A 27,009-nucleotide genomic window follows, 5' to 3' on the forward strand; every position below is an offset into this window, starting at 1 on the left:
AAATTTGCCACGTTTCGAGATACTTTGTGCCGACGAGAGTCACTAAGGATCTCGTAATATGTTTGCAGAATTGAACTATATTTCACTTTTTACCCCGTTACATTTTTATTATCGTAGTAAATTTAATAGCTAAAAAGAAAATTTCAAAATAACCAACAGCTTCAGAAAATACAATACATAGTGATAAAAAAAAAACAATAATAAGGCTTCTGATTTGGCCCTTTCATCTATAAGTAATAATCTAAATCAGGCTAAATTCTGAATCTTAATAACAAATCGTGAAGGTTTAAACCAATGAAAAATGGCCTAATAGAAGCACAAATACGGATATAAATGCCCAAGGCCTGAAACAGAACCAAACCTAGCATAATTTGTATGCTATCAAATAATCAATAAACTCATCAATATTGTTTGACACTAGATGGTCTAAGAAAGTTCCAGTTTAGCTTATCTCCACTTGGTTTTTTAAAAGAGCCCAAACTATTGATAGGCAAAGATTGTTTGCCATCATGATCATTCTTGGGTGATTTGTTGGGATATTGTGCTGCACCAATTACTTCTGACTGTTTCCTTTTAACATTGCCTTTAACCTCAAAATTCTTTTTGTCCATGTTGGCACATTCCGGATTTTCTACTGAAGAGTTATTTTCTCTGAAAGAATGCAAACAGAATCAAATTAAAATTCAGCAAGTGGATAATCTGAGGAAAAAATTTTCAATAGTTGTCTGCATGTCTCAGTACAGTCTCTGGGCTTTTCTGCACTTTCATTTCATTGGATTAGTTTCCGCCAAAAAAAACCCCAGCGATGAGGTATATTACATACTAAAACCATAAACAGAGATTCCTCTGAGTTCTAAGAGAAACAGAATCAAATATCCAAATTAGGTAAAGAAACCCACCTGAAAGAGACATTTACGTTCTGATTTCTAGACATGGTAGTTTCAGATGCTGGCTGGTGTAGTCTTGCTTCTTCCTCATTCAATTTCTAAAAACACAAGGCTTTGATATTAGAAAAGAATGAAAAGATTTAGATCAACTAGGGGAATAACAAAAAGCAATTGAAATTCTTGATCTTGAAACTCACATCAACAGAAGGATTAAATTTTTGAAATGACATTCGACCTTTAGGTGCACCAGGATGGGGATCACCTTCCATTATGACCACACTGCATCAATGTAGAAAGCCAGTCAAGTTTTAATTGTTATATATAATTTTTATGCATAATTTCTTAAATAAAATTAAATCACAATACATCCAAACATGTTAACTGTTTTGGGCACCTCAAAATTTTACGGTCAAGTTCCACCGTGGGATACAACGATACAGAAAGTTTATAAAAATTCAAGATATAATAAGGCTTAGATATGTCAACATGAATTAAAAACTATACATATTTTACAAAATTGCACAATATTTATAAAAAGACTAGATCAATTCTTATTAATACATAACCATATCAGTGGACAGTGATCACAAAATGATAAAAATAAAAACACCTGTGATTATAACAAAAGACCATAGTTATGTACCTTTCCCATTTTCATACCAAAATACATTCTTTTCCCAATCAAAATGTCCCTAAATTACATATTTTCCCCCAACCCATTTTAGAATGTCACAAAAAAAAATTCATTAGTCCTATTCAAAAGTTTTTGCTCTAAACAACTGCCTAATTTACTATAGCTTCACGAACATAGAGAAAAAGAACAGAGGGCTGTATATGAATTTAGTCCAGTTCAAAGCATTGGAGCTGTATCCCAAATGTATCTATCAATAAAATTTAAAAAGAAAGTAACAAAATTGCAGGATACACCTTGGATACGTATCTAGGCATATTGTAAGCATATTAACAATGCATTTGGTTAAAGCACCATACTCCACCACTTTTGAAGTATCTAAGACTTGACAATATAAAAATAAGAAGAATTGTTTTACAAGGGCTTGACCATATTTTTTTGTTAGCAGCAATCAAGATAAACTCAATCAATAACACGAAGTGCAAGCCTACAAGTAATACTGTATATTGCATCACAAATGATAGCTATGAGGAATCTTAACTTTCAGAAACATTAATTGTTTGACTAGACAGCCAAAGTTATTAATAGAAAACCACTTGATATATGAATATTGAGAGAGACCGTGAATTTCAGCAGTAACATGCACCGATTTCAACAAAACAAGGGCAAGTAGACATCCAAAATCGCAATTTCAAAGAGATGCATAGCCTGAATTGAGGACCCATGTGTAGTAGCTAGTAAAAACTAAAAGAGTGCACATTATTTTAATTTAACAAAGAGAAATACCATCTTTTAGTAACCGCCGTGGATGCGCCAACATTGACATCAAGTTTGACCTCTTCTTCTTTCTCAGTCTTCTCTCTCAGAGATGACCTTTGCATAAACTATCCAATATCAAAAAAGAACAAGGAACAAAATCATTTAATCCATGAATTTCATGAATTTCACAACCAACAGAGAGAAATTCCTCAGAAACAAAATCAGAGTCAAATCTCACAAACAAGCAATCGAAATTCAACGATAACAACAAAGAAGAATGTAGCGTTCCCTGCAATTACCTTCAAGTTCTTCAACGTGCTAGAAAGCTCTCGCCGTGCCATTGTACCTTCAAACTTCCTCTATCGAAATTATTTATCTCTTCCTCTGTCTCTAAACACCACGATTAAACCACCCGCAACCTTAACCTAGCCCCTTCGATTTGTTATTTAAGGTTATTTTATTCTTGTTTCGTTTTGTTTCACCTAAGGATTAAGAAAAGTCAAACGAAATTACTAATATATCCTTGAAGAGAAAAACGAAAAACTGGGCCTTGGGCACACGGGAGAAACGGGACGGCCCAATAACTGCTTAGTTTGATCCAATCAAAGCTTAGCCCAAAATACACGTTCTAAAGATTTACTGCGCAATTCCTAACCTATAAAAGCCGAAAGTCCTGCGAAGCAAGAGTGGTGCGGTCACTCTCGGAGTTTCCGACGCAGCTTTTCATTCTCTTTCTGATAATCGATTCCAAGGTTGTCATAAAGTTCCACGAGATTTCTCATCTCATCACATTGACTGTTTCTACTGGGTTGGTTCTCATCTCATCTTTATTTCAGTAAAGGATGAAACTTTTTGTGGTTGGATTTTCATAAGATTCATGGGTTCCCAGTGGGGTGCTCTATGATTGATGAAATTTTGATCAAATATTATTAGGATCGCGATCCTCAACATTTGGGTTTCAAACCTATGTCGTTTACTTATTATAAATTTCTTTGTTTCAGGCAAACGCAAACCATTGGTCTTCTTCTAGTCCGCGGATATCTATGGTTTGTTGACCTTCTACTTTTGGATTTGTATTTTCCATTGCTAAAATATGATTCTGCAAGCAATAATAATAATAATAATTGTAAATTCCAATGGATTCGGGACTTGATAATTATTGATTTAAACTTAATCGGTTTCATTAATTAGCTTGATAATGTCTTCAACAACATGCCTTGGAAATTAACTAAGTCTTGACAATTAATTATTTGGTGACATAAGTCGTAATAATTTAAATTTTTTATTGCTCGCAGTTTGTATTTTAAGTTTTTTTTTTTCATTTTTTTGCTTTTGGAAATATTGCAGGCGTATTACAGAGATGATCGAGATGCAACCTTTGAACAGATGTATCGTTGTTACCCAGTCTCCTTCATTGAAAAGGTACGATCACCCTAAACTAACTTCTTTACTAAACAAACTTTTCTTTTCACAAAGGTCAACATATCCTTTGAGGTTTATACTTGCACTTTCTGTTAAGCATTCATTGAATCATTGCTCAATACAAAATAAATGATTAAATGGGCTTGCATCTGTGGCTATTGGCTACAGATTACTCACTATCCTGGTTTGTGACTGGCGTTTGAGCGTGCTTGATATGCATGCAAATTTAGGCAGAGCACTCTTTAACAAAAAAATCTTTACCTTGCATGTGATTCAACGTATTAAATTGATTTTATGTTCTCTTGATTCTATGCAGTCAGATCTGGAAAAGGGTGATAAAAGTATGTACCGACAGCTTACATTTTACTTCTTTGATTCAAAACATTTATGAAACTTTGATAGCCTGTCTGTGCCTATAAAATTTCTTATGACAATTCTTGATGCCTTCAGTTATCATGCCCCCTTCGGCCCTTGATCGCCTTGGTAAGTCATTATTTGTCTGGTTTCAACATTTTGATAAAGTCTTCCCCCTCCTGCTAAATTACTAGGCTTATTCATCCAACGTGTATCTAGATTTTTACAAGTTGTGTTTTCCAGCATCTTTGCACATAGAGTACCCAATGTTATTTCAAATTAGAAATCCTTCTGCTGGAAGAGTTACTCACTGTGGGGTGCTAGAATTCGTGTCTGATGAAGGGATCATATACATACCATACTGGGTATGTGATCCTCTCCTTCTTTAATCCTCTTATTCTCTGAATATTTTCTACCAAATGAATTTTCCTTCCTTTATTTACAGTGTATAACATTCTTCTGTTTTTTATGGTCAGATGATGGAAAACATGCTCCTCGAAGAGGGAGACATTGTAAATGTGAAAAACACCAACCTTGCAAAAGGAACATATGTGAAGCTACAGCCTCATACAAAGGATTTTTTGGATATCTCCAATCCAAAAGCCATGTTAGTATTCTTTTACGATATTGTTATCCCTTTGACAATGTGTCAGCTAACATCTTCTTTCTTTCTCTTGATTATTTGCAGCTTGGAGACCTCACTTAGGAGCTACTCATGTTTAACAACGGGTGATACTATAATGGTTGCTTATAACAACAAGAAGTATTACATTGACATAGTTGAAACTAAACCCTCTCATGCAGTCAGTATAATTGAAACAGACTGTGAAGTTGATTTTGCTCCACCGCTTGATTATAAAGAACCTGAGAAACAGGCAACATCTGTTCCATTTGACAGGAAACGACCAGAAGGTTGTCATTCTTTTATCATATGTTAAAAATGTTTTGTGAATTTTGTCAGCTTGGTTTTTTCAGTAAAAAAAATATGACAAATTCTGACTATATTCTTATTCTTTGGATTTCAGTTGAAGAGGAGCCAGCAACAAAGATTGCTCGGTTCAGTGCATTCAGTGGATCTGGAAGACGTTTGGACGGTAAACCCTCAGCACAATCAGTTGAAAAATCATCGTCTCCAAATCTAAATCAGAAACAGACTGACAATAAAATCAAGGGTTCAGATTCTAAGCCATCAGATACTGCTTCACACAGTCGTAGACCTTCTGGAAAGCTTGTGTTTGGGTCAAATGGAACTACATCTGCCATTCAAACAGCACCTAAGGTAATTTTCGTCAGTAGTAATCTTCTGGAGAGACAGAGAAATGGTCTAAATCTGTAGTTCATTAAGATGATTTTAAGACATATTTGCCTTCGCTAGTCCACCTAACCAAATTTTCTTTCTCTTTAGGCTTCTCTGAAAAGGACTAGTGAAGAGAAATCCCAGAAGGAAGAAGAGCCAAAATTCAAAGCTTTCACAGGAAAGAAGTATTCATTAAAAAGTTGATACTCGTTGGGTATTAGTTGAGCCAACGCTGTTTAGAACTTACTCCAGATTCCACTCTTGCATATCCATGTTTTTTGTGTCGTACATATTTATTAGATTTTACCTAATGAAGCAAGAATTTATCACGTCTAACAATCCGAAGGATACCTTAGTCAATGATTGCATTTACATGATCAAGTTGAGTTTTCTCGAGGTTGGAAGTCTTGTTTGAATTACTTTGCCTTTGTTTCAGCATCATCGTTGCATCAATATTTATCGTTTTCATGCCACGGGTGGTTAACTTAACTGGCTGTATTTGTAGTGCTGTATAAACCAATTATTCTCTCGACGCTAACCATTCCTTAAATCTTGTACGATCCCCATAATATGATTGGGATAAACCATAACAGTAATGGGAAAATTGTTTAGGCAAATGTTAATTAGTGCCTTAAGTACTTGTTAAAGAATCAAAAGTAAAAAAGTTTTATTAAAAATGTTATTAATGTACTTTGACCAAAATCTTAATAAATTTTTTATTTATTAATTCCTAAACCAATGAAAGGACCCTTATATTTATACCACACATTCTATCCATAACGGGAACAGAGACGCTAACAACGCATTAAGAAAATTGTGAGGGTAAGCACTGACAGTCATATTTTACCTTCACAACCTCAGTCAGACACGTGATCCCGTTCTGTTAAAAACCCAACATGGACAAAGATGGTTTTAAACGGGAGAAAGAATTATGGACTTTCACCCTTCTGAGCCTTCAAAGCTTTTTTTCTCTAAGCTATCTTCAAATCAATAATCACACATTTGAGTTCTGATCGTTGGATTTGGCACATGGATTGAACACGGGGTAGTTCTTGATATGCATCCAACTCAAGAAGTTTTCGTATGTTTTCAAAACGTGTTGCCTTTGCCTCTTGCTTGAAAATTAAATCTTTACACATTTCTAAAACGTTGGGGGTAAATAGCAAATAAAAACTCATTTATATCAAATTCATTCAACAAAAACATTAATCAAAGTCAGATTCCAATACAGCACTAGACAACATAAGTTCAGAACATGGATATATTAAGCTATTACTGATGTTTCAATTGAAACCTTTCTAGAGCACTTCACATTTTCAGGCTTTTCATCAGCTTCCCATAGTTCTGGAAATGCCTCCTTCATATTATGGATGCTCTCCAAGGCATGATCCACTCCTGAAGTTCGAACCGAAGTGCCCACCTGCATTCGGATGATACATTTAAATTCAAATTTCATCATAATTTATTTTATATGTGATGTGATGCATATCGTTCAAATGTCATGTGAATTTCAAATTCGGCCTTCTTAAGGCTAATAGGTGACTACTTTCATAATAAGAACATGTGCATATGCATAGATTGGTCTATGTTCGACAAATGTATACGAAGTTCCATTCAACTTAACTATATGGAAGACTCAAACGTAAAAAAGATAATAAATGCTGAAATAAGTTTCCTTTATGCCCATTGATGATGATTTTGTGAGATTACTGTACGCCATTTGACATAACTACCACCAGAAAAAGATATGAAAAGTAAAAGTAATTTTGTGTTCTACCATAAGGACTACTCACCAGGACAGTGTGGAGACCAAGTGATTTTCCCGTCCGTAAATTGCGGACACTGTCATCAAAGAATAACTGGAAAAGGCAAAATAAATAAATAAATAATTTAATTTTGTACAAAAAAAAAACATAATTAGAAAAATGATAATTGATATTCATTGTAACAAAAGACACAAACTGCAAGATCATGATGACTAAGGTTCTTACTGCTCTTTGAGGGTCAATATTTGCCATATCAAAAACCTTTTCAAAGGCATCTTCAAAGGGTTTGCATACAACCGGTGTCTTTGGAAGCTCGATATCAGAATCAGGCCTTCGAATGTACTCATAAAAATCAAATATTCCTGTGGAACTTGGCTTATATTCACTGCCATCTTCATTGTTATTTGAAGGATTGAGAGTCTCAAAGCTTATTATTCGATCAAAACAATCCTCCAGTCCAAGCCTATGAAGCACTCTACTTGCATGGGCCTCATCTGAGTTTGTAAAAACCTGAAACAATCATGACACATATATCATGCTGAAGAGAGACTTTATGAATCAGGTTGCACTTTGGCTATCAATAAGAACAGAGAAACTTACAACTTTTCTAACAGGCAGGCTTAGTAAAATTCCCTTGAGAATAGGGTCAGGTTTCAGTATATTATATGGCAATCTACCATGAACAAATCTGCTCAACACAAAATAAATTTAGATGCTCATTTCATTTCACATGGTTTCAATAATTAAAAAAATGGACAAGTTAAAAGGCAGACAAATCTAAAATATGTAAAGACAATTACCCATGAAAGTCATCATAGTCAAAGCCATAGCCAATAGCCTGATGAGAGGAAAAGAGACAAAATGATTGATTCGTTCCCCGTCACATCTAAATAAAAAAATGCATTTAATATATAATGACGGTTTAATTAAATGTACCTTAAGACCAGCCATTGTTGTCCCGTATGCCTTATATAAGGAAAAGCATAATTCAGGAACTTTAGCCTCCTGTATCCCAAGCTTTTGAAGCATGTACTCTACAATGCATCCATTAAAAAGTAAATAATTTCAGCGACATTTTCATACATATTCAATTAATAATCACATATTATGGCTTCAATTCAGAGAAGTCATTACCCTGAATATTTTTTTTCACGTGCTCTGCCAATCCAGAACTCAAAGGATAAAGGGTATCATCAAGATCTAAAAATACCAAAAACAAGATATATAGAATAATGAAGCATATAAGGATAACAAAAATTATCAAAAATGAGAAATTCAACATGAACAGTGAAGGCTTACCAAATAAAAGACAATCGTATTTCGCCTTTGACATTTCCTGGAACTGATCCCCGTTTTCCATTTTAGACTAACAGGCTTAATTCGCGCAAAAGAAAAAACAATTAACCGCCAATATAGAGAGACACATGGAACCATATATTTTGTCGGGAAAAAAAAAGACGTTTTGGGAAATCAAAATGGTAAACTCAAAATTTTAAATTCAAATCAAACAACAAACAAAACATGGAAATGCACAATCAATAGTGCTGATTAGAATAGGAGATTAGCATGGAATCGGAAAGCCCTCTTAACAAAGAGCAAGATTTGAGCTCAAGTTCAAGAGACCATGTATTAACATCCGAATCAAAGTTAAGGTAGTAGATCAAGGTAACATCATCAACACGCATAAACAACTGGGAGGAAGAGAAAACTAAGAAAAATCACACAAAAGTTTCATTTTTTATGTTCCTTTTTCAAGCCCAGATTGTGAGTCACCTCACACCAAAACAGCAATGGCGACAAATGAAAAAAATAATGAACCGTTCCATTATGTTGAAGTCAAACTGAAAAGAGATGAAAACCCAGATACGGTAGATGGAGCATCAACAAGTAATTAAGAAAATAGAGAGATAAGCTTACTGTATTAATACAGAGTGTTAGCAACCAGAGAGCAAAAGCGAGAAAGAAGCAGCAGATCGTAGAGAATGGAGGGGGAAAAAGAGGAGTATTGAGGGGTTAATATAGAATGGCGTCGACTGAAAGCGATTGTGAGTGGTAGTTGTAATGGGAACGTGATTGTGTTGAGGGTTTATGATCAAGAAGTAGAAAAAGAAATAGAAACTCAATGGCTGATGCCATATCTTTTTGACTTGTACCACGTTGTCCACTCCCATATTGACACGTTCTTGTCTTCAAATTTTAATGCACCTCTCTTTTCCCCCACTACCCCTATGCTTTCTTTTTACGCGGCAACGTCCATTGAAGTAGCTCCATTGCAACTTGCAAGGTTCCTTCCTACTATGTTGTTGTATTCTCACTTTCAGGCAGTATTAACTGCAAAAACCTAATAATGATAAGCTGCATGTATGCTTATATTTATATAATTTCTTTGTTTTTCTTTTTTATTACAGTAATAACGCGAAACTGCAATATAATTGAAGCAAAGGTCAATTTTAGAATTGTCGGTGCCTTTTTTTATTTTATAATAAAAAAAGGGTCAAATTCCTTGTAGTTTGATTCTTTTATGATTTGTAGCTAACTACGTGAAACGAGATCATTTTAGATAACCACGGGATTGGGTGTCTCTTGCCAGATTTAATATTAAGTTATAATTAATGAAAAGGTTTAAAATGTTTAACATTCTACAAATGAAAGAGCAAATAGGAATAAGATCAGAGGAAAGGATATTATTCAAATTACAATTGAGGTGATGTGACTGTGGATGATAAGGAAAATGGAACATTCCATCACACTAGCAAAAAGCAAAACATTGTGATTTGTGAGGAATGCAAATTAAAGGCGTTTTTCTTGGGCGAAGTCATGCAAATGGGAGTGCGAAAACATTAATGTTGCAACAAAACATTGAATGAAAGACACTGTTATTGGCCTCAGGTATCAGAATTGAGAGGGGATTGGGCTACCATTCTTGCGGCATGTCCAGACACCAACCAGTGGCCCAAAAGGCCGCAAGGGTTAAAAAATACGAAGGTGATTCCCTTATTTTGCACCCTCCTTTTCCAATTATATCACTACTTTTTTAGTCTTTCAAAATATATTAATACCTTCTTTGAAACATATATATATATACATGTGTGTGTATGAAAAAAAAATGTACATTATGTAAAATCAATCAACATTCCTTCCAATAACCTTCTCTAGCCAACCTTTTTCATTCAATCATTTTTTAAATTTCATTTCATAAAAAAACAAGTTATAAATTATTTTTATTTGTTTTAAAAATGCACGAGGGGCGGTGGGCAAAAGCGCGCGAAGTTCCCTAACTCAAAAAACCCATGGTTCATTAATTTACATTGGCGCCACGTATAAAGGATCATTGCTTAGGTGTCACCATCACAACCACAAAACAATGTTGTAGCGTCTTCCAGAAGAAGCCACGCTCACACGTGGCCATAAATCTTTCGCTTCCGAATTTCGAAATTGGAGATGTTGTATGCATAAATAAATAGAGAACCACTCACTAGTCACTGCTTGTTTCTTATTGCAAGATGAACGGTGGTGTCGTTTTGGGGGAAGAGATGACGGACGGTTGTTCGACGCCGAATCGGTGGGAGTGTCGGATACCGACGGCGTTGGTGCCACCGCCGCCCCCAAAGAAGAAGGCATTTTCGTTTGGGAAGAAACGAGACCCTCCCAAGAATGGATACTTCCATCCTCCTAATCTCGACCAACTCTTCTCTTTTCTGCATCCAACCGCTTATGACTAACTCTCTTCTCACTTGAAAAGAGAGATATTTTGTATTTATATATTTATAGTGTATGTGTATATATAAAACCACAACATGTTTTGTTTTGGGCTTGTCTTTAGAGATATATGCCACAGCTTTTTACCACAACATGCACCGTGTATTACTCTCTTTGTTGTTGGTGCAATGGTAATGAATTCTGTTTATATTTAAAAATATATAAATAGATCTCGGGTTGGAAAATAAGTGCCTTAAAATATATCAACTTATTGACCTGAGGTCATTTAACTAAAGAGGAAATTTAAATTTTTTATATATATTTTACAATTATTTTTTTAGTTTCGAATAGTCAGCATTTTTTTTGGGAGGATATATATAGAGTTCGATATTAATAATAATAGTAATAATTAAAAAAAAAAAAAAACTCTTGAAGAATGTTGGGCTTATATAAGCATTAACTCGCACGCGCGGGCCGTGCTACTTTGTGCCCGTTGGAGGAAATCTTTATATTAAAAAAAAAAAAGCAGTACTCAATTTTGTATTTTAATAATATTTATTTTGTATTTTGATAATTAACGGTTGATATTTTAAAATATAATAATGCCTATATAATGTATTTGAAATTTTAATTTTTGACGTTTACTTAATCAACAATAACAAATGCATTTTATTTTAAATGTATATATTCTTTATTTGAGAGGATTTAAACACTTCCCTTTGGTCATCGTTCTTATCTCTAGAACAGCATATCTCCACAATTTTGCTAATTTGATTAATGGATTCTCTTGCTAAAATATTATGCTGACCAAAAGCAGAAAAGCAATGCAGGGTGCTACCTTTATGATGTGCCTTGGCTTTTACACGTCACCACGCACGTTGCGTCCTTAATTTATAATAGATGCCAAAATTGTAATCATGATTTACCTCAGATTAAGCATATGTTTAACTTTAAATATTGCAATTTTTATCGCGCTGACAATAATTCTCTAATACTAACAACTCCCTCATAGTTTTGGGATGCCTCGTTTTATGGTGATAAATATATTTAGTTTTGGACTTGATCTGAAGACTTTATAGTCAAAATAAAATTATAACATGATAAACGATGGTAATAAATAAATATGTAATAACTGGTATGTTTGGACTTATTTATTTAATTTTAACATTTTTAAGTTATTTTTATAAAATCAAAGTAGTTTAAAATAAGTTAAAGTATACGTGGCTTGATGATTCTTCACTCATGATTATTAATATAGTTGGTGTTTTATTTCAATCTATTAATATAGTTAATGTTTAATTTAAAATGACAATGTTGTAAATTTTTAATATTTAAATTTATTTTAAATTTGTTGAATTGGATGTGCTAATTTTTTAAATATAAAATATTATAACATATTAGAGTGATGTTTAAAAAATGAATTAAAAAGCAAGTTGACCTCATACAAGGTCAAATTAAGCTTAAGTTATAAACATGTTATTTGCATTAAGATGTATCCAGTATCTTGAATTAATAGTTCAACATATTACGATGATTGTTAAATTGGAAACTTCAATTAAAACATTATTCACATGAACATAGGAAACATTACTTATGAAATTTTTATATATAAAAGCTATATATAGGCGCGCGCGCATTTAAAAACAGCAAGTTGACTTAAAAACGCAGTTAGTTTAATTGATTATATTGAATAATTAATTGAATGGTTTTCTCTAAGTGATTAGATTAATTAATAAACAGCAATAAATTTATGATTAGTAACACATAAATATGTATGAATTAATTCATTTTAAAAACATTGATACTGATGTTTGTTATAAATAATTTTTTATAAAAGAAGAAAAATAATATAAAAATAAATATAATTTTTTAATAAATTATCTCTTTATATTTTTAAAAAATTAAATAAAAGTAACTTTTGAAAAATAAAAAATTTTAAAATAATTTTAATTTATGAAAATTATTTTATTATTTTTTATATTATTTTTCGTCTATCTAGAATTGCACTATTTTAGTTAGTTCTAATTGGAATAAGACAAATAATATTACGAAAGAAAACCGATCATTCTGTATTGTCAAGAACTAATTAATTTTTTAATTCAAATTATTAGAAAGTAGAAACTCTTCAAATAATGTAAAGTTAGCCTGAAATTCAAATTATATTATCTAAATATTAACAAATGAATTACATTTCACATAATAATTTGTTTAGCTCGAGTCCCTTTAAATTTAGGCCTTATTTAATTTAAAGTTGGAAAATCAATTTTTATACTTTTTTTTCAGCAAAAATATGCAATACAGATTAATTTATACACATATCTCAAATACATTTAATAACTCGATCCAAATCAATTTTCAACTTTAAATCAAATATACACTTCGAACATCACATTTATAATTCCGTTAAAAGTTATAATTGAAATAATAGAATGTACATTGTACAGTGAAGGCTTTCGTGCTGAATTATGATCTACTAGATTCTTTATTTTTCTCGAACTGAGATTTCATTATAATATAGTAGCAGCAAATTTTTATTTAAGAAATAATCATGTCCTCCTTCCTCACTCCTCCTTTTAAGAGATTTTTTACAAAATTTATTTAAATTTATAAAAATAGTTTATAATTTTTATAAGTTACCGTTAATTTATTTTGATAAGTTTTAATAAAATATATTTAAATAATTTAAAAAATATTTCAGTAATTTTGTGATAAAATTTATTACATAAATTATTATATAATAAGAGCATTGAATAAAAATTTAGAAAGTCATTCATTACTTAAACAGATCCTTATGTTTTAATAAAAAAAATTATACCACGCTGGTTTGAGTAGCCTCCTCCCTGTGGATGCTAAGGAACTGTATTTTGTTGGGATGAAGATGTAGCTGTTGATCATATCTTTCTTACCCTAAGCTTCTGTACCAAAAAAAAAAAAAGATTATATAATTTTTTATACTATTTTATTTATATTACACTTAAATATATATGTTTCACAATTTTTTTAAAGATATTTTTTATGGGGTGGTAAAAACAACCCGAATATTCTTCAAGAGTTTTGTAACTTTTTTGGGTTTAAGAATTATTTTGTAGTTAACAACAAAGGTTAAAAGGCTAGAGAGATGTTAAATAAAGGGTTTAAAAAACAACAAAGCGAATGTCAAGTTATTGCAATCTTGCAAGACCTTTCATCATCTGATGTCACATTGCCCACTTGCTAGGCAACGTGTTGTGGGCGTGGGAATTGTCTACTGCAGTCTTTCCTATTGATTTCTTTGATAATTAGTACTCCTAATTAACCATAATTTCTCTCATAGCTATCTACTGCAGCATATATATATATATTGGACACATAGCTCATTCTTTTTCTAACATCTGTATGTGATTAGTTGGAAAGACAACTAAAAGATCCAATCTCTGAGCCTCTTAGGAGACACGGCGAAGATTCAACCGTGGCGTGTGCTAGCTGATGGTTGGGATTGATAAGGTCACTCATTTAATTTATACTAACTCTTTGCTTATGTTTCCTTCATATTTACTTAAAGCACTTTTATTTGCCCCTGCATCTTGTGCTGCTCTGATCCCAATTCACACTTGTATATAGATTCTCAAATTAATCCAAGCCTTTTTCTTTTGCTTATTAATTAATCAACTTTCGGTGCTCGTAAAAAAGCCTTGTCACCCGGGATGGAAGGTTGCTAATCTAGTCTAAGATATTAATAATAAGTTTTGCTACTCAATTGTGTATATTATCATTCCTACCTTCTTCTATTTGCCTTCACTATCTGTTGTGACATACACTTATTTTGTAGCCTCATGGTGTTTGCTTGCATCTTCAAACTTCGGGAGAAAGAGGTGCAGAACACAGTCAGTATCTGCAGGTGCAGCATCATCAAGATTCACACTGCCTAATTAGGGCTTCATGAATCATGAGTGCACATGCTTGTACATATATTATGTATGTTGTATTTATTGGCTCTCTGGCGTTTCTGGGAGTTTAGTGAGAATCTTGATGATGCTGCAACAGCAAATATATGACTAACAGTGTCATCTGTTGAATTTCCGATTCAGATCAAAGGAATTATGCAATGAGGAAATTAATCCAGGTAAAATATTTTGATGTATGTGTTATATATCGGTTTTGTTACCTATATTGTCCATGTTTGTCCCCTTCATTCTGCATGCTTTGTTAGTGTATGTTGTGTAATAACAAGATTTCAACAAGATAGGATTTTTCCAACTTGCTCACTTACTAGATAAAGAAACGCAAAATTCATGAGCCCCATTATAAATTTCGTTTCGTCTCTATATATGATATTTTCGTTTAGTCTGAAAAATTAGTGCATTTTATATCTAGAGAAAGGGGTGATACTTGATATAACAAATAAACAGTTGCAGGTATTTATATGTTGGTGTCACTCATCTTTTGTGTCTTGGCTTCTCTGTAGCGATGTTTTTGAGATATTGTTCTTCTGGCATGAATTAATTACTCTATCTATCAATTGACATAAAAGTGCCTATGCTAGGAATGTGATATTTCTTAGATTTGGCCACAAAAAGGGGTACTTAAAAATCGCCAAGCTAGCTAGTTAGGAAGAGGAAAGATATCCTCTCTAAAGGCTATATTATCTAGATTACTCATCCCAAAATGTATAATTAAATTATTGAGGAACATCCTAAATCTTCGTGTCTGAAAGATAGTGTCAAGTTGGCATCTTTATGTGGAAGACAGATAATTAGTATTTAATTTTAACGGGGATGGGTAGCTAGAACTATGTTTAAAAGAGTTTACATAAGAATTTTAAATTAAGCACAGGACGGCTAGCATGCACTATTTGATAGGCGTGCATAAGCACTAATGCAAGAATATTGGATGTTGGGTATGCGAGCAGATCTTAAAATACCGGATATATTTTCATCAATGGATCAAGTGAGAATCAACACAAGTACTGAAAATCACACATTCAATATAAAACTTTGAAATATTAACTACATAAGTACTTATTGATTATTTATATATATATATATATTATTCAACTTCTCTGTTCTCTAATTCAATGTTAAGACTTAAACACGCCAACATTAGCTACCTTATCATTTGTGTTAAAATGGTTTAGATTGGCTTTTGGCCAAAACAAACTAAATTTTTTATAAACATTTACTTCAGTTTTATTTTCACTTTTATGATGCTAATTTAATACTTCTCAGTCAAAAATGTAGTAAAGCTTCTACATGAAAGATATACACATAGTGAACAAAAAAGAATAAATTTTTAATTAAGAATTATAAACTTTCAAAGCAAGAGTTCCCTAAATTAGGATTAGAAACAAGATCCTAGTTTGTGTATATATTGCGACTTGACTGGAGTTCGTACATTTAATTTGATAGTAGATGTACTTTTATATTTATATTACTCTATTTAGATTTTATATTATTTAAATTTTGAAGCTTTAAGTCCTTATACAGACCTAAATCAATTTTAATTTTACATATTGTCATATGTATACATCGTTAGTGAATCATGCACAGGTTACAATATCTTTCTCACGCACCCAATTACTCCTTATATTTGGAGGATTTTTCTGTTCTCAGTGCAGGGTGCATTTTAAAGATAAACTGTCGAATAATAACTATAAGTTAAAAAATTAATCACTGAGATTTTAGTAATTTTAATTAATATTTATTATATGTGTCTATAGTTTATTGCAATGTTAACTGTTAATTTTTAATTAATATTTATTATATTTTATTTAATTAAAGTATCTACCGTATATTTTAGAAGAGTTAAATTCATGAATTGAGATATATCTACGATTAAACAAACATATGTGTATGTAGAATGTATGCAAAAATAAATGAATAAGCACTTTCCGACCTTTTTCCTTGGTTGAGTTCACAATCTTGATTGTACATTAATTTTCTTTAGCTCTAAATTTTGTTTTACTGCTATAATTCTCTCTGTGTGTGTATATATATAAAATTCAAAATTGTTATTAAATCGGATGAGAAGTGGGGCTTGTGAGTTCTGATGTTGTTGGAGAATTAGCTTAGGATATTGACAATTGAAGGTCCAGATATAAAACAGAATTTCTACTTGTAGTACCTCAACTACGCATGATATTGTCATCTTAACCCGAGACAATAGCAATGTGAATCTATTTTCCGATTTAGGAAAGCATCATGCACGTGTAAAATGCATGTCCATCTGTCGCACAGCAAGGAAAGGGAACGATCATAATGAAATGAGGTTTAGGAAATCTGTATTAATTATTTTTCACTTCTCTTTTTGTTTTTCTCTTTTGGGGAGCAACAGCATTCAATTCTCAAGAGTTTAGTTATAAGCTTTAGGTATCATCTCATCTGAAAAATAATCAATTGATGAGAGGAGAAATATGCAACTCAATTTGGGTTCAGAAGAGGATATATATTTATGTATAAGTTGGAAGAGGTGGCTATGTTAATGGTAAGTTGACAAGACCTCAAACAAACCACATGCAAGAGCCCAGACTCATAAATTGCAATGTTTTGTGCTTACTCATTTAGTAACTATGACAAAGACTCTCACAACATTTGTGTGAAACATTGATAGAGAAAAACATTCATTTTCTTTTGGTAGATATTTACCTTAAAATTGAATGGAACATAAAATATACTAATTTTGTTTTAATTTAGTATATATTTTAAAAATGAAACAAGGCATAAAATTTTTAAAATGTGCATATTTTAGTTTCACTAAAATAAATATACAATTATGAATTTTGTTAACGTGAATAAGCAACTAATAATATTTAAATTTTATTAAAAAATATTTATTATATTTTTATAATTTTAATATAATAACTGTGTACTTTTTTCATAAATATTTCTTATTTGTGGATACTTAAACTAAACTTTAAAAATTGAGATTAACATGCAAAATTTAGAGGTTTTACCATATTGGCATTGGTCAGTGGTCAAAGAACATATCCGAAATTCAAACGTAGTTCTCGCATATATTAGTCTAATGCGTGCCTGCTAAGAGGTAAGTTACGATGAATCGTAACACTGCATGTTATCTTAATTAGTCTTGGGCCACTCAGCCACGAATAAACAGAACAACAAAGAAAGAAAAGATAAAAAAATATATATGGTGTGGGACACCTCACTTTGCTCTCTGATGATTATGGTGCCAAAATTTTCAAGAGACTAGCAATGGTTGAGTAGGAAGAGTGGAGAAGATTGTGTTGAGAGTGAATAAAAGGGTATATGATATCATCTATTTTAGAGCTAATATATGTTACTACCTCCCCCACTTGACCATCCCTTATGCACCTCACATGTCTCCATGTGGAACACCCCATTGTTCATATTCTCCCCGCCCGACATGGCCAGCAAAACCATTGTGAAAGCCCAAACACCTCAATCAAAAATTAGAAAACCTTTGTATTAAAAATTGTTAAATTCATGTTTCCAGAGGAATTTAATTAATCTCAAGTTAATTGATTGGTTGTTGTTTTCCACTTTTGCTGTATTTCATGATTTTTATTATTGACTTAACTATTCCATAGCTATCAAATTAGTTGCTGGATTAAGATTTTGACATAGCATTACATAATTAATGAACTGATTTTTTTTTATGACAATATTTAAAAAATTAAAGTCATGATTAATGAGAAATAATCAAATGTTGCGATTCTTTATACGAAATCCCATATGAATAAACAGGAAGCGTTGGTTAGTTTTCTTTTCTATTGTTAAAAATTTGTGTACTGAATAGTAATGGTCATGACTAAGAACATATTTGGAAGAAGAAAACAGTTGTTTATTTATGCCAAATTTAAAATAAATGAGAGGATGTGTATTTTACACCAACCACAGCACCCCACGTGACACGATGTTTGACCATCCACGTAATCTTTTGACCACACTAATTACAGCTTTATAACTTGATTGTGGTGATGTATCTTAGCTTATAATAATTAAATTGACTGCATTTCTGGGTATCTCAAAATTTGACAACAAATGCTGAATTTGTGCTGTACCAAGAGCGACAGAGTCCTCAGAAAACATCACAGGCTCGAATTTTACAGACGTATATGGCAGTGAAGCCCTTAAAAAGAAGGAAAATACTCGTTTCAGATTGACTCAAATAGTCCTACATATGCTAACCCAAAAATATGCTGTATGTACTTTTTACACTAACTTTGTTTTACCAATGATAAGGATACTTACATGCATGTGATTGCAATGGTTTTTTTTGACCGGTCAAACAATCTTCAAAAACAAAAGTTTGTTACCAAATCATTAGATTCCTTTTCGATGGCCACTTCGTACCCCTTCTTTTGAAATTTTATCTTCCTTTTCAATTTGTTCTTGTTGATTTAACAAAAGATGATATATTTTAACTAGACGCTGTGTACCTGCAGTACTAAGAGCGGCGAATTCCATTATAATATTAATACAAAAACGAATAGCACAAATCAGTTCCCTCACATGATAAGTTCAGCTGTTGAAAATATTAAATTCAGACAAAACTTCAGCATCCAAAAATTTATACATTGCTTCACTATTCTAGCTACGTAGTTGCAATACCATGTGCCCGTGAAATTCAAACCTCTAATAAATAAGTAAAGAGAACAATAATTCTGGTGTTATTTAAATCCGAGAATATAACTAGTGGCTGTGATGTTCATTATGACCGACTTGTAGGTTTTATAGGTGATACATTTTCCTTAATAAGCAGTAGAAAAAATAGAAACTTATATTATAAATATTATACGTTTATCTAGATCAGTAAAAGAGAGAGAAAGATGCTTTAGCACCGAATCATTGGACATGAGGCAGAAGTAAGGTGCTATATTATTGCGGTGATCATATGATTGACCATATCAGCCACTTGCCAATTAATTATCCCCTCCTTTCTCACATATGTTGTTTTAAAACTTTGATAAAGAGAGAAGAAAGAAAGTGTAAAATTCAAAATTAAATTTCGTCAGTGACAATTGACAAACAACAGTCACGTTCATACGAATAAGATGTGAATCAAGAACACTGGTCACTATCATTATTAAGACTAATAATTTAAGCACATTTTTTTACTACCAAGGAGATGCAAAGCACTGTCATCCATGTGCACATTTTTTTCAACTGAAGGAAGAGCATCTTAACTGCAAATTAGGCACTAGCGTTGTGGTGTGAAGTCACTCTAAACCTCAACCATTGAACACAAATGGAAGGCTCCATGGGCAAAACTTAGGATGCTCACAAACAACTATTTCTTTGAACACATGAAATCAATGGGAATTATCAAAGAATCAAAATAAAAATTAGTGAAACAAAATTGGTGGAGTAACAGGCACAAGGTGCACAAACCACCACATGAGAACCAGCTAACATTTTGTCTACAGGGGACGATTTTAATAAGTGACTGCCCATTTTGGAACCGTACAAGATGTGTGTCTCCAAAAAGAATCATAGCATATCCGAGGCAATTCAATGGACAGGGTTTCATTTATCAGCCCCACCACAGTGAAAAATGGGTCAGAAAGTGTAAATTAAAATAAAGTTGCTTCAAATGCTCTCGTACTGTTTACTATTGAACATGTCATCTATATATATATATATATATATATACTTATATTTATATGTAAATGTACAAGTATATGTATATGTAGATTTTATATTTATTTGTATGTATGAGCACCAATAAGTGGATATGTACAAGGCTATATAAACCCAGTGCTGACCAGAATCTACTAGCAAGCACTGATGATCTCTTTGAACCCCTACATATACCTACACAGTCTCACTGTCCTCCTTCTCTCTTATCACAATCACCTTTCCTCTTCATACACATAAAGAAGGATAAGGCACAGTTTTTGTGATGGATGAAAAGAAGAAGGCATCAAAGAAGGACACAGGCTCAAGCAGCTACCCCTCTTCCTCTTCTTCTTCCACCAAGTCATTATTCTCAAGGAGTTGCTCAACAAGAAGCTCTACTTCAAACTCTCCTCTCCTTAGAAGCTTGTCACAAAAGAGTTCCTCTTCATCCAAATGCAATAGTAGTAACAATCTTCCAAGGAGCTTTTCACAGAAGAACCCCTCCATCGGTCGCAAATGCACCAATTTAGCCAAGGAACAGAAAGCAAGATTTTACATCATGAGGCGGTGTGTAGCCATGTTAGTTTGCTGGCACAAGCATGGAGATTCTTGAAAAGCAGAACAAGTCCTACTGCACATGAACATCTTTTGTTCAGTTTCTGTGGGTTTTGTTGCAACTTAGGACAAAGTTTTGATTTCTGATCCACTAGGATCTTTTTACCCCTTTGAATATTATAGATTTGATTGTAATTAATTAATTACTAGTTAACTAAGGTGAGTTATATATGATTTTACACATTGCTGGAAATATGTACATCAACTAGACTCCAGATTAACGTTCCCCTTGTTGACAAAGTACTCCTTGATTTTATCTTACACCTATTGTTTGGGATAATTAATTATTTAACATGAAAATCCTGATTAGCGTTCCTCAAAAAGTGTTAAATCCTCTCTCTGTGTTTGTGTGTGTTCTGAAGGAAAGGGTATACTTTTTTAAGGAGCATATTTATTCTCCTTAACTGCTTCAATTTACCATTGTACAATAGTATTTGGATCTGCATTGAAAATAATGTTAATTAGCAACATTTCTTCTTCTTTTCCCCAACCCAGATTGTTGTTTACCTCCAATGAACAGAAAATTGGAACTCGGAGCTTAGGTGCCATCGATATGTGAAATTGATGGCAGAATGATTATAAAGGTGGAATATTTCTTTTTCTAATCTGTCCCCACTCATCTTAACTAATACTATTTCATCCTTTAGGCTCATAATGTCAATTGGAAGATTCAACCAAAACGGAAGAAGTCAATCACAAAGAGAAACCACCAAATCATTTTAACGTGAAAATTTTCTATGATCCGTTCCACGGTGAATCTTGGATTAAACAAGGTAAACTTTTCAAGTTAAAGGTTTGAATGTCCAAATTTAACGTTAAGTGTGGATGGATTGTAAATCTATTAACTAATATGAAAAATTATTTAATCAAAATAATTTTTTAAAGGAATTTATTTTATTATTTTATAATAGTTAAATTACTAAGCATCTAAGTTTTTTTATTCTCATTATTTTATTATAATTCCCCCTTTACCCTTTTTATATTTAGAAATCCTTAACATTTTTTCTATTTCTCTCAATTTCTCAATTTTCATCAAATATTTTTTTTATAATATAGAGTCATTAAATTATGATAAAAAATTATTTATATATCTCATTTTATTTAAAAAAATATATAAATAAAAAGATAAATTTTACTATTAACTTTGAAGATGATGAATTGTTTGATATCAAATATTAAAAAGTGCTAATTATTTGAAACTATATTTGCTTATCAAATTTTAAGTTATGATCAAATAATGAAATTTCTTCTTTTACGTCATTTTACCATTGTTTGCTAGTTTAAAAACTATTTCTGTCAAATTTTTGTAATTAAATCATTTAATTTACTATTTTTTAGTTTTTAACATTTTTATGTTAGCTTTTATTTAACATACCTTATACTAATAAAAAAATAAATATTGAAAATACTGTTGTAATTATAGAAAATAATTTATAATTTATAATTTATATTTTTTTCACAATACAATTTTCAAAAATAAAATAAATTTACAAAATAAACCCTAAACCCTAAACCCTAAACTAACCAGATTTAATGACTACTTTTTCTTGTTCTTTTTTCTCAATACTTTATTTGTAGGTTGGAGTAAATTGTTTGTTGTGTGGCCTAAATGTCTTCTCTTTTTTAGACTGGCAATTAAATAAATAAAGACTTCACGTCCGTAATCCAAACTCATGTGAGTTGGTGGTGTGAGCCAAGACTTCTATACACAACGTTAGTTTTTAGTATATAATTATTATTTTCATATTTTTATTTTAAAATACAAGTTTACATGAACTACATGAAAAGTATAACATAATTGAGGGAAAAAAGGGTAACATGTTTATAAATTGATAACATGGCTCTTCACATACTTATAATTAATTTTATAGGATGAAGGAAGAAAGAAATTAAGTGGAGAAGTTCAGAAGCATTTTTACTACAAAATATTTTTATTTTAAAAATCATGTATTACAATTTATAGATATTCATATAATAATTTTTAAATTGAATGCACAACAAATTTTTTAACATCAATTTTTTTTTCATGGAGGATATATACTTATGATCCGAAAAAAATCACCTATTTAACATGATATTTTTTTGTTAATTACATCGAATCACAACAAATAATATAGGGATGAGTGAATATCATTATTAAATATTGTAATTCTAACATTCGTAAATCTGGTTGTTCTTTGAGCTATGCAACCGAAATAGTATGGACTAACATTGAACTAATTAAAACTCTAAAACTATGGTATATAATGAAAAAAATTCACACAAGATAGAGTAAGTATAGAAAATGAAATTTCTTTTTTACTATTGAAGAACAATTAAGGACCGATTCTTCTCAATCCCTCTTACATTCAACTAATCCCATTCTTCATTCATGTTCATTCATGACCAAATTTGAAAGTTTTATTGAATTCCAATTCTTTAGCAATTTAACTTCATCTTTAAGAAAATCTTAATTCTTTTAATGTCTTTTTTTTTCTTATAATTCTATGATTTTGATTGACATGTGCATACATTAAGTTCAGAAATTGAATAATTACATAGTAATTAACTCTTGTTCGTAGCAATATATCCATTATTATGTTATTTCATTTTAAATCCAAATCTTTCGTTGATTTTTCAATGAAGAGAATAATTTTAAGTTTTTTTAATTAAGAAAAAACAATTAAATTACACATCAAGAAGACAAGAACTATAAACTAAGATTGAAAGAATTTCATTATATCATGTTGGGATTGAAAATCTCCATTTTTTAGCCTAAAAATTCCGTAAAACATAGTGAAAAAATAAAAATTAAGGGGAAAGAACTAAGAAGAAGAAGAACTGAAGTCTAGTTGATTTATGAAAGCATTACATACTTGTATTCGTAAAAAGCATAGTATACTTGACTTAAAAAAAGCATACATATTTATAATTTCTCTACAACTAATTGAGTAGTCCTTAATGAGAAAGTATACAATTAGAGTTTTAAGAGTAAAAAGAAACCATGATATTCAGATTTATAATAATAATAATAATAATGGATATTGTACTATAAGCCAACACAATTATCAGTTCACTTTAATCTAACAAAATGTTAATACATGATGATTCCAAAAACTCATAGATCCCATAAATATACAAGTTTTTGAAGAAAAAAAAATCAAATTATTTATTCAAATTTTTTTATAAAATAAAATCTTGTAATTGATAAAGGCACAAATCAAGAAAATTGTAACACATTAATTGTTTTTTTTTTTTTTTTGGAACATACATCTTTTAAACACATTCCTTTAAGAAAAACATTTTAGTTCCTTGACAGAGTAGTACCAAGCATTTACTTAATTAATTTTCACCTGATTTTTTCATACTAACCTATTTTATTGGAGTTATGTTCTCAAGAAAAAAAATTAAAACTTCAAATTTATTTAGAAAGAAAGGGAATTAATAAGATACAGTTCTGCTATATCCATTTGAAGAAAATACTGTGCCTATATCCATTTGAAGAAAGCACCTTATCTTAATTCACATATCGAAAGCTAATTCTCATATTCACATCTGCCCAAAAAAGATCAAAAGAAAGATTTGATTCATCGGCATGTAATGGTTAGCAATAACCACTAATGATATATAACAATACTTCTATTAATCAAATAAGAGAAATTAGCTCAGTAAAATGGTGACTAACAATGAACACTAAAAATGATTTCAAGGAAGGAGTAACATACGATAGAAGAGGAAGAGAGAGATATACAGAGAAAAATCTAAGTACGATAGAAGAGGAATAGAGAGATATACAGAGAACAATCTTAGTTCCATTTAATTCTTCACCCTCAATTCTCACACCTTCCTTACCTTTTATTCTCTCTCTAAGACCACCACCATACTCCACATTATCATTCTCTTGCAACTAAATGTGTCACCTCAGCGTAGAGGTTCATAACACGGCATTCCCTATCACTTAATTATCCATTAATTGGATGGTTGAAGGAAATGAAACACGAACAATATTATATTTCACATAGTAGAAGGAACAAAGATTATAATTTTTCACTCCGACTTTGCAAACATTAAATGAACGTTAATTTGGCAAACATATAACGATGCATTCATCATAATTGTCACAGACACATTTTAGTATAACAATATTAGTCAATGAACAAAGAAAGACAGGAATTGAAACATGATCAGCATCAATCCCAGATCATGACAACCGCTATAACAGCTACACCAAAAAGCACAGCGAGAAACTTGAACCAGGGAGAGTCAAAACGGGTCGCACTCTGCGGTTTGAAGCCTTTGGATATCAAATGATTGATGGAAACATAAACGAAAACCCCACAAGCAATACCCATAGATATAGCATACATCCAATCTGCGGTATGTCCTTGTGTGGTGGCGTCTATGGCAATGCCAATCCCCACTCCAATGGGGCTTGAAACAGCAAAGGCCAAAGAATATGCTGCAGTTGTTACGAAGGGTCTCTTAGGTAACATCCTAAGCAAAGCAATTCCCATTGCGGCCGCAGCAAATATCTTGTGCAATGATATTGTCCATAAGTTCCTCCATGCTTCTGCCTTAGTACCTTAATTATGTATAATTGTAAACAAGTTTAGTTATTTTTGGTTTGTATCCTAAATATAAGATGTATTAGCATAAACAGTTAAACACTTATTCACTACACTATTATCAAGTGAGAATTCATTCGTAAGTTAGATTATGAAATTTACTGGAAATTAAACTTATTTAGGGTTAGTTCAAAAAAGTTATAAATTAGTTTTTTATATTTAAAAACGATTTTCAAACACCTCCATGATCTATCACAATCATAATAAAGGACATAGAATTGGAATTCTAAATAAATGAACGAGATGTTATAATTGGCTAGGCAATCAAGGGCATGAAAATATGATGTTTTGTTTTAATTCTTAGGGAAAGAAAAAGAAAAAACCTGAAACTCCAACGGCAATGCCCTCAAAAACCGAATGGAAACACAGTGCAAGGATGAGTAGAATGGAGTCTCCCAAAGAAGAAGTCTTGACAAATGCAGGGTTGACTGCAGCCATTGCCAAATGAGCAGCATGTTCTTGATCTTGGGGTGTTGTCCCTCCTTCATTTTCCACCACTTTGGCTTTCTTCTCACTATTACTTGTGACAAAAATCACTACGCAGTCACCAAACATGGTGAGAAGGTACCCGAATGAAGCCAACATGAAGGAGAAAGGATAAGTTTTTGTGGTGAGTTCTCCAAAGGTCTCAGTTGAATCACTCAAGAAATGCATCAAAGAGGTTCCAAGGAAAACCCCACCAGCGAATTGAGTCCCCATTAGGAGAAAGGCCTCGTTCCAACGGTAGAAATAGGGAGATACCCCTCCCAAGAAAGTACTCACCAACATGATGATCAAACACCATATTTTTACCAAGATTAGACCCTTGGCATGCAAATCTACGTTGTTAGATTCATCGTCCGAACCATTGTCTCCTCCATGAGCCTTGATTGGATAGAGGAATGAGGCTAAGAGGCACCCAACGAGGAACGTTGACTTGAGGATCTTGGTTTTGGTAGAAGCAACGGATGAAGCCATGTTGATATCTATTCTATTCTCCCCTGTCAATATTGATATCTACTCTTATATAATCATCTGAATATGTTGCTTTAATAGTGATAATTACTCGGTAGTATTGTATTTATATGGTAACAAATATGATTTAGTACAATAATCCATACATTATAGTTTGTATTACACTTGTACTACATTTTTGACTTTTAAAGATCACGTATTGCAGCATTTGTAGTTTTGTACTACACAGCGATCGGCGTCAGCATGCAAATCAAAATTTAATTAACAAAATTTTCTTGAAATTATTATATCTACCTAGCCAATATATAATATTGCAAAGTTGACAACTCGAACATATATATATATATATATATTGCTGCAACATATTTACGTCTCAAATTTGTCCCCACCCCTCAAATATATATATATATATTAATCCCCCATACCCTTTCATTGCGGTTTTTTAA

The 27,009-nt window shown here is 31.8% G+C and overlaps 5 protein-coding genes across 7 annotated transcripts; 2 read left to right on the top strand and 3 right to left on the bottom strand.

Annotated features, from left to right (window-relative positions):
• Positions 1-151: 151 nt before the first annotated feature.
• LOC113856068 lies at positions 152-2,732 on the bottom strand. Of its 2 annotated transcripts, XM_027487703.1 has the most exons (6): positions 2,577-2,732; positions 2,305-2,402; positions 1,085-1,166; positions 900-985; positions 362-651; positions 191-227 (listed from the first exon to the last, which is right to left on the bottom strand). In XM_027487703.1, the coding sequence occupies exons 1-5, from the start codon at positions 2,616-2,618 to the stop codon at positions 402-404; spliced, it is 558 nt and encodes a 185-aa protein (XP_027343504.1). In that variant the 5' UTR covers positions 2,619-2,732; the 3' UTR covers positions 191-227; positions 362-401. The 2 variants fall into 2 exon arrangements, with proteins under 2 accessions (XP_027343503.1, XP_027343504.1); XM_027487702.1 differs by having other exon boundaries at positions 152-651.
• A 241-nt stretch (positions 2,733-2,973) lies between these two features.
• On the top strand, positions 2,974-5,743 carry LOC113856066 (ubiquitin recognition factor in ER-associated degradation protein 1-like). The gene is made up of 10 exons (XM_027487699.1): positions 2,974-3,085; positions 3,279-3,323; positions 3,625-3,699; positions 4,016-4,040; positions 4,150-4,182; positions 4,297-4,418; positions 4,530-4,660; positions 4,742-4,965; positions 5,079-5,332; positions 5,459-5,743. The coding sequence occupies exons 2-10, from the start codon at positions 3,321-3,323 to the stop codon at positions 5,552-5,554; spliced, it is 963 nt and encodes a 320-aa protein (XP_027343500.1). The 5' UTR covers positions 2,974-3,085; positions 3,279-3,320; the 3' UTR covers positions 5,555-5,743.
• Positions 5,744-6,512: 769 nt separating this feature from the next.
• Positions 6,513-9,285, bottom strand: LOC113856067 (uncharacterized protein C24B11.05-like). Of its 2 annotated transcripts, none has more exons than XM_027487701.1 (9): positions 9,034-9,285; positions 8,416-8,490; positions 8,251-8,316; positions 8,053-8,150; positions 7,917-7,954; positions 7,717-7,804; positions 7,342-7,626; positions 7,144-7,209; positions 6,513-6,770 (listed from the first exon to the last, which is right to left on the bottom strand). In XM_027487701.1, the coding sequence occupies exons 2-9, from the start codon at positions 8,474-8,476 to the stop codon at positions 6,615-6,617; spliced, it is 858 nt and encodes a 285-aa protein (XP_027343502.1). In that variant the 5' UTR covers positions 8,477-8,490; positions 9,034-9,285; the 3' UTR covers positions 6,513-6,614. The 2 variants fall into 2 exon arrangements, with proteins under 2 accessions (XP_027343502.1, XP_027343501.1); XM_027487700.1 differs by having other exon boundaries at positions 6,615-6,770; positions 8,416-8,484.
• An 11,388-nt stretch (positions 9,286-20,673) lies between these two features.
• On the top strand, positions 20,674-21,003 carry LOC113856464 (putative protein TPRXL). Its single transcript, XM_027488282.1, has one exon. It carries the CDS (start codon positions 20,674-20,676, stop codon positions 21,001-21,003), a length of 330 nt encoding a protein of 109 aa, XP_027344083.1.
• Positions 21,004-25,174: 4,171 nt separating this feature from the next.
• LOC113855971 (zinc transporter 1) lies at positions 25,175-26,566 on the bottom strand. The gene is made up of 2 exons (XM_027487600.1): positions 25,933-26,566; positions 25,175-25,566 (listed from the first exon to the last, which is right to left on the bottom strand). Exons 1-2 carry the CDS (start codon positions 26,564-26,566, stop codon positions 25,175-25,177), a joined length of 1,026 nt encoding a protein of 341 aa, XP_027343401.1.
• Between the last annotated feature and the right edge of the window lie 443 nt (positions 26,567-27,009).

Source organism: Abrus precatorius, unplaced genomic scaffold, assembly GCF_003935025.1.
Source record: "Abrus precatorius isolate BTA unplaced genomic scaffold, Abrus_2018 Scaffold11, whole genome shotgun sequence".
Taxonomy (NCBI): domain Eukaryota; kingdom Viridiplantae; phylum Streptophyta; class Magnoliopsida; order Fabales; family Fabaceae; genus Abrus; species Abrus precatorius.

What these genes read in the sequence shown, in the direction of transcription:
- LOC113856066 (XM_027487699.1), top strand. An exon ending in TCATATACATACCATACTGG is followed by an intron (nt 4,419 to 4,529) that starts GTATGTGATCCT and finishes TTTTATGGTCAG; the next exon opens with ATGATGGAAAACATGCTCCT. An exon ending in ATCTCCAATCCAAAAGCCAT is followed by an intron (nt 4,661 to 4,741) that starts GTTAGTATTCTT and finishes GATTATTTGCAG; the next exon opens with CTTGGAGACCTCACTTAGGA.
- LOC113855971 (XM_027487600.1), bottom strand. Translation starts at nt 26,566, where the DNA reads ATGGCTTCATCCGTTGCTTCTACCAAAACCAAGATCCTCAAGTCAACG. An exon ending in CATTGCCGTTGGAGTTTCAG is followed by an intron (nt 25,567 to 25,932) that starts GTTTTTTCTTTT and finishes TACATAATTAAG; the next exon opens with GTACTAAGGCAGAAGCATGG.
- LOC113856068 (XM_027487702.1), bottom strand. Translation starts at nt 2,618, where the DNA reads ATGGCACGGCGAGAGCTTTCTAGCACGTTGAAGAACTTGAAG. An exon ending in GCACGTTGAAGAACTTGAAG is followed by an intron (nt 2,403 to 2,576) that starts GTAATTGCAGGG and finishes GATATTGGATAG; the next exon opens with TTTATGCAAAGGTCATCTCT. An exon ending in AACGTAAATGTCTCTTTCAG is followed by an intron (nt 652 to 899) that starts GTGGGTTTCTTT and finishes GCATTCTTTCAG; the next exon opens with AGAAAATAACTCTTCAGTAG.
- LOC113856067 (XM_027487701.1), bottom strand. Translation starts at nt 8,476, where the DNA reads ATGGAAAACGGGGATCAGTTCCAGGAAATGTCAAAGGCGAAATACGAT. An exon ending in ATACGATTGTCTTTTATTTG is followed by an intron (nt 8,317 to 8,415) that starts GTAAGCCTTCAC and finishes TGGTATTTTTAG; the next exon opens with ATCTTGATGATACCCTTTAT. An exon ending in ATATTGACCCTCAAAGAGCA is followed by an intron (nt 7,210 to 7,341) that starts GTAAGAACCTTA and finishes TGCCTTTTCCAG; the next exon opens with TTATTCTTTGATGACAGTGT.
- LOC113856464 (XM_027488282.1), top strand. Translation starts at nt 20,674, where the DNA reads ATGGATGAAAAGAAGAAGGCATCAAAGAAGGACACAGGCTCAAGCAGC.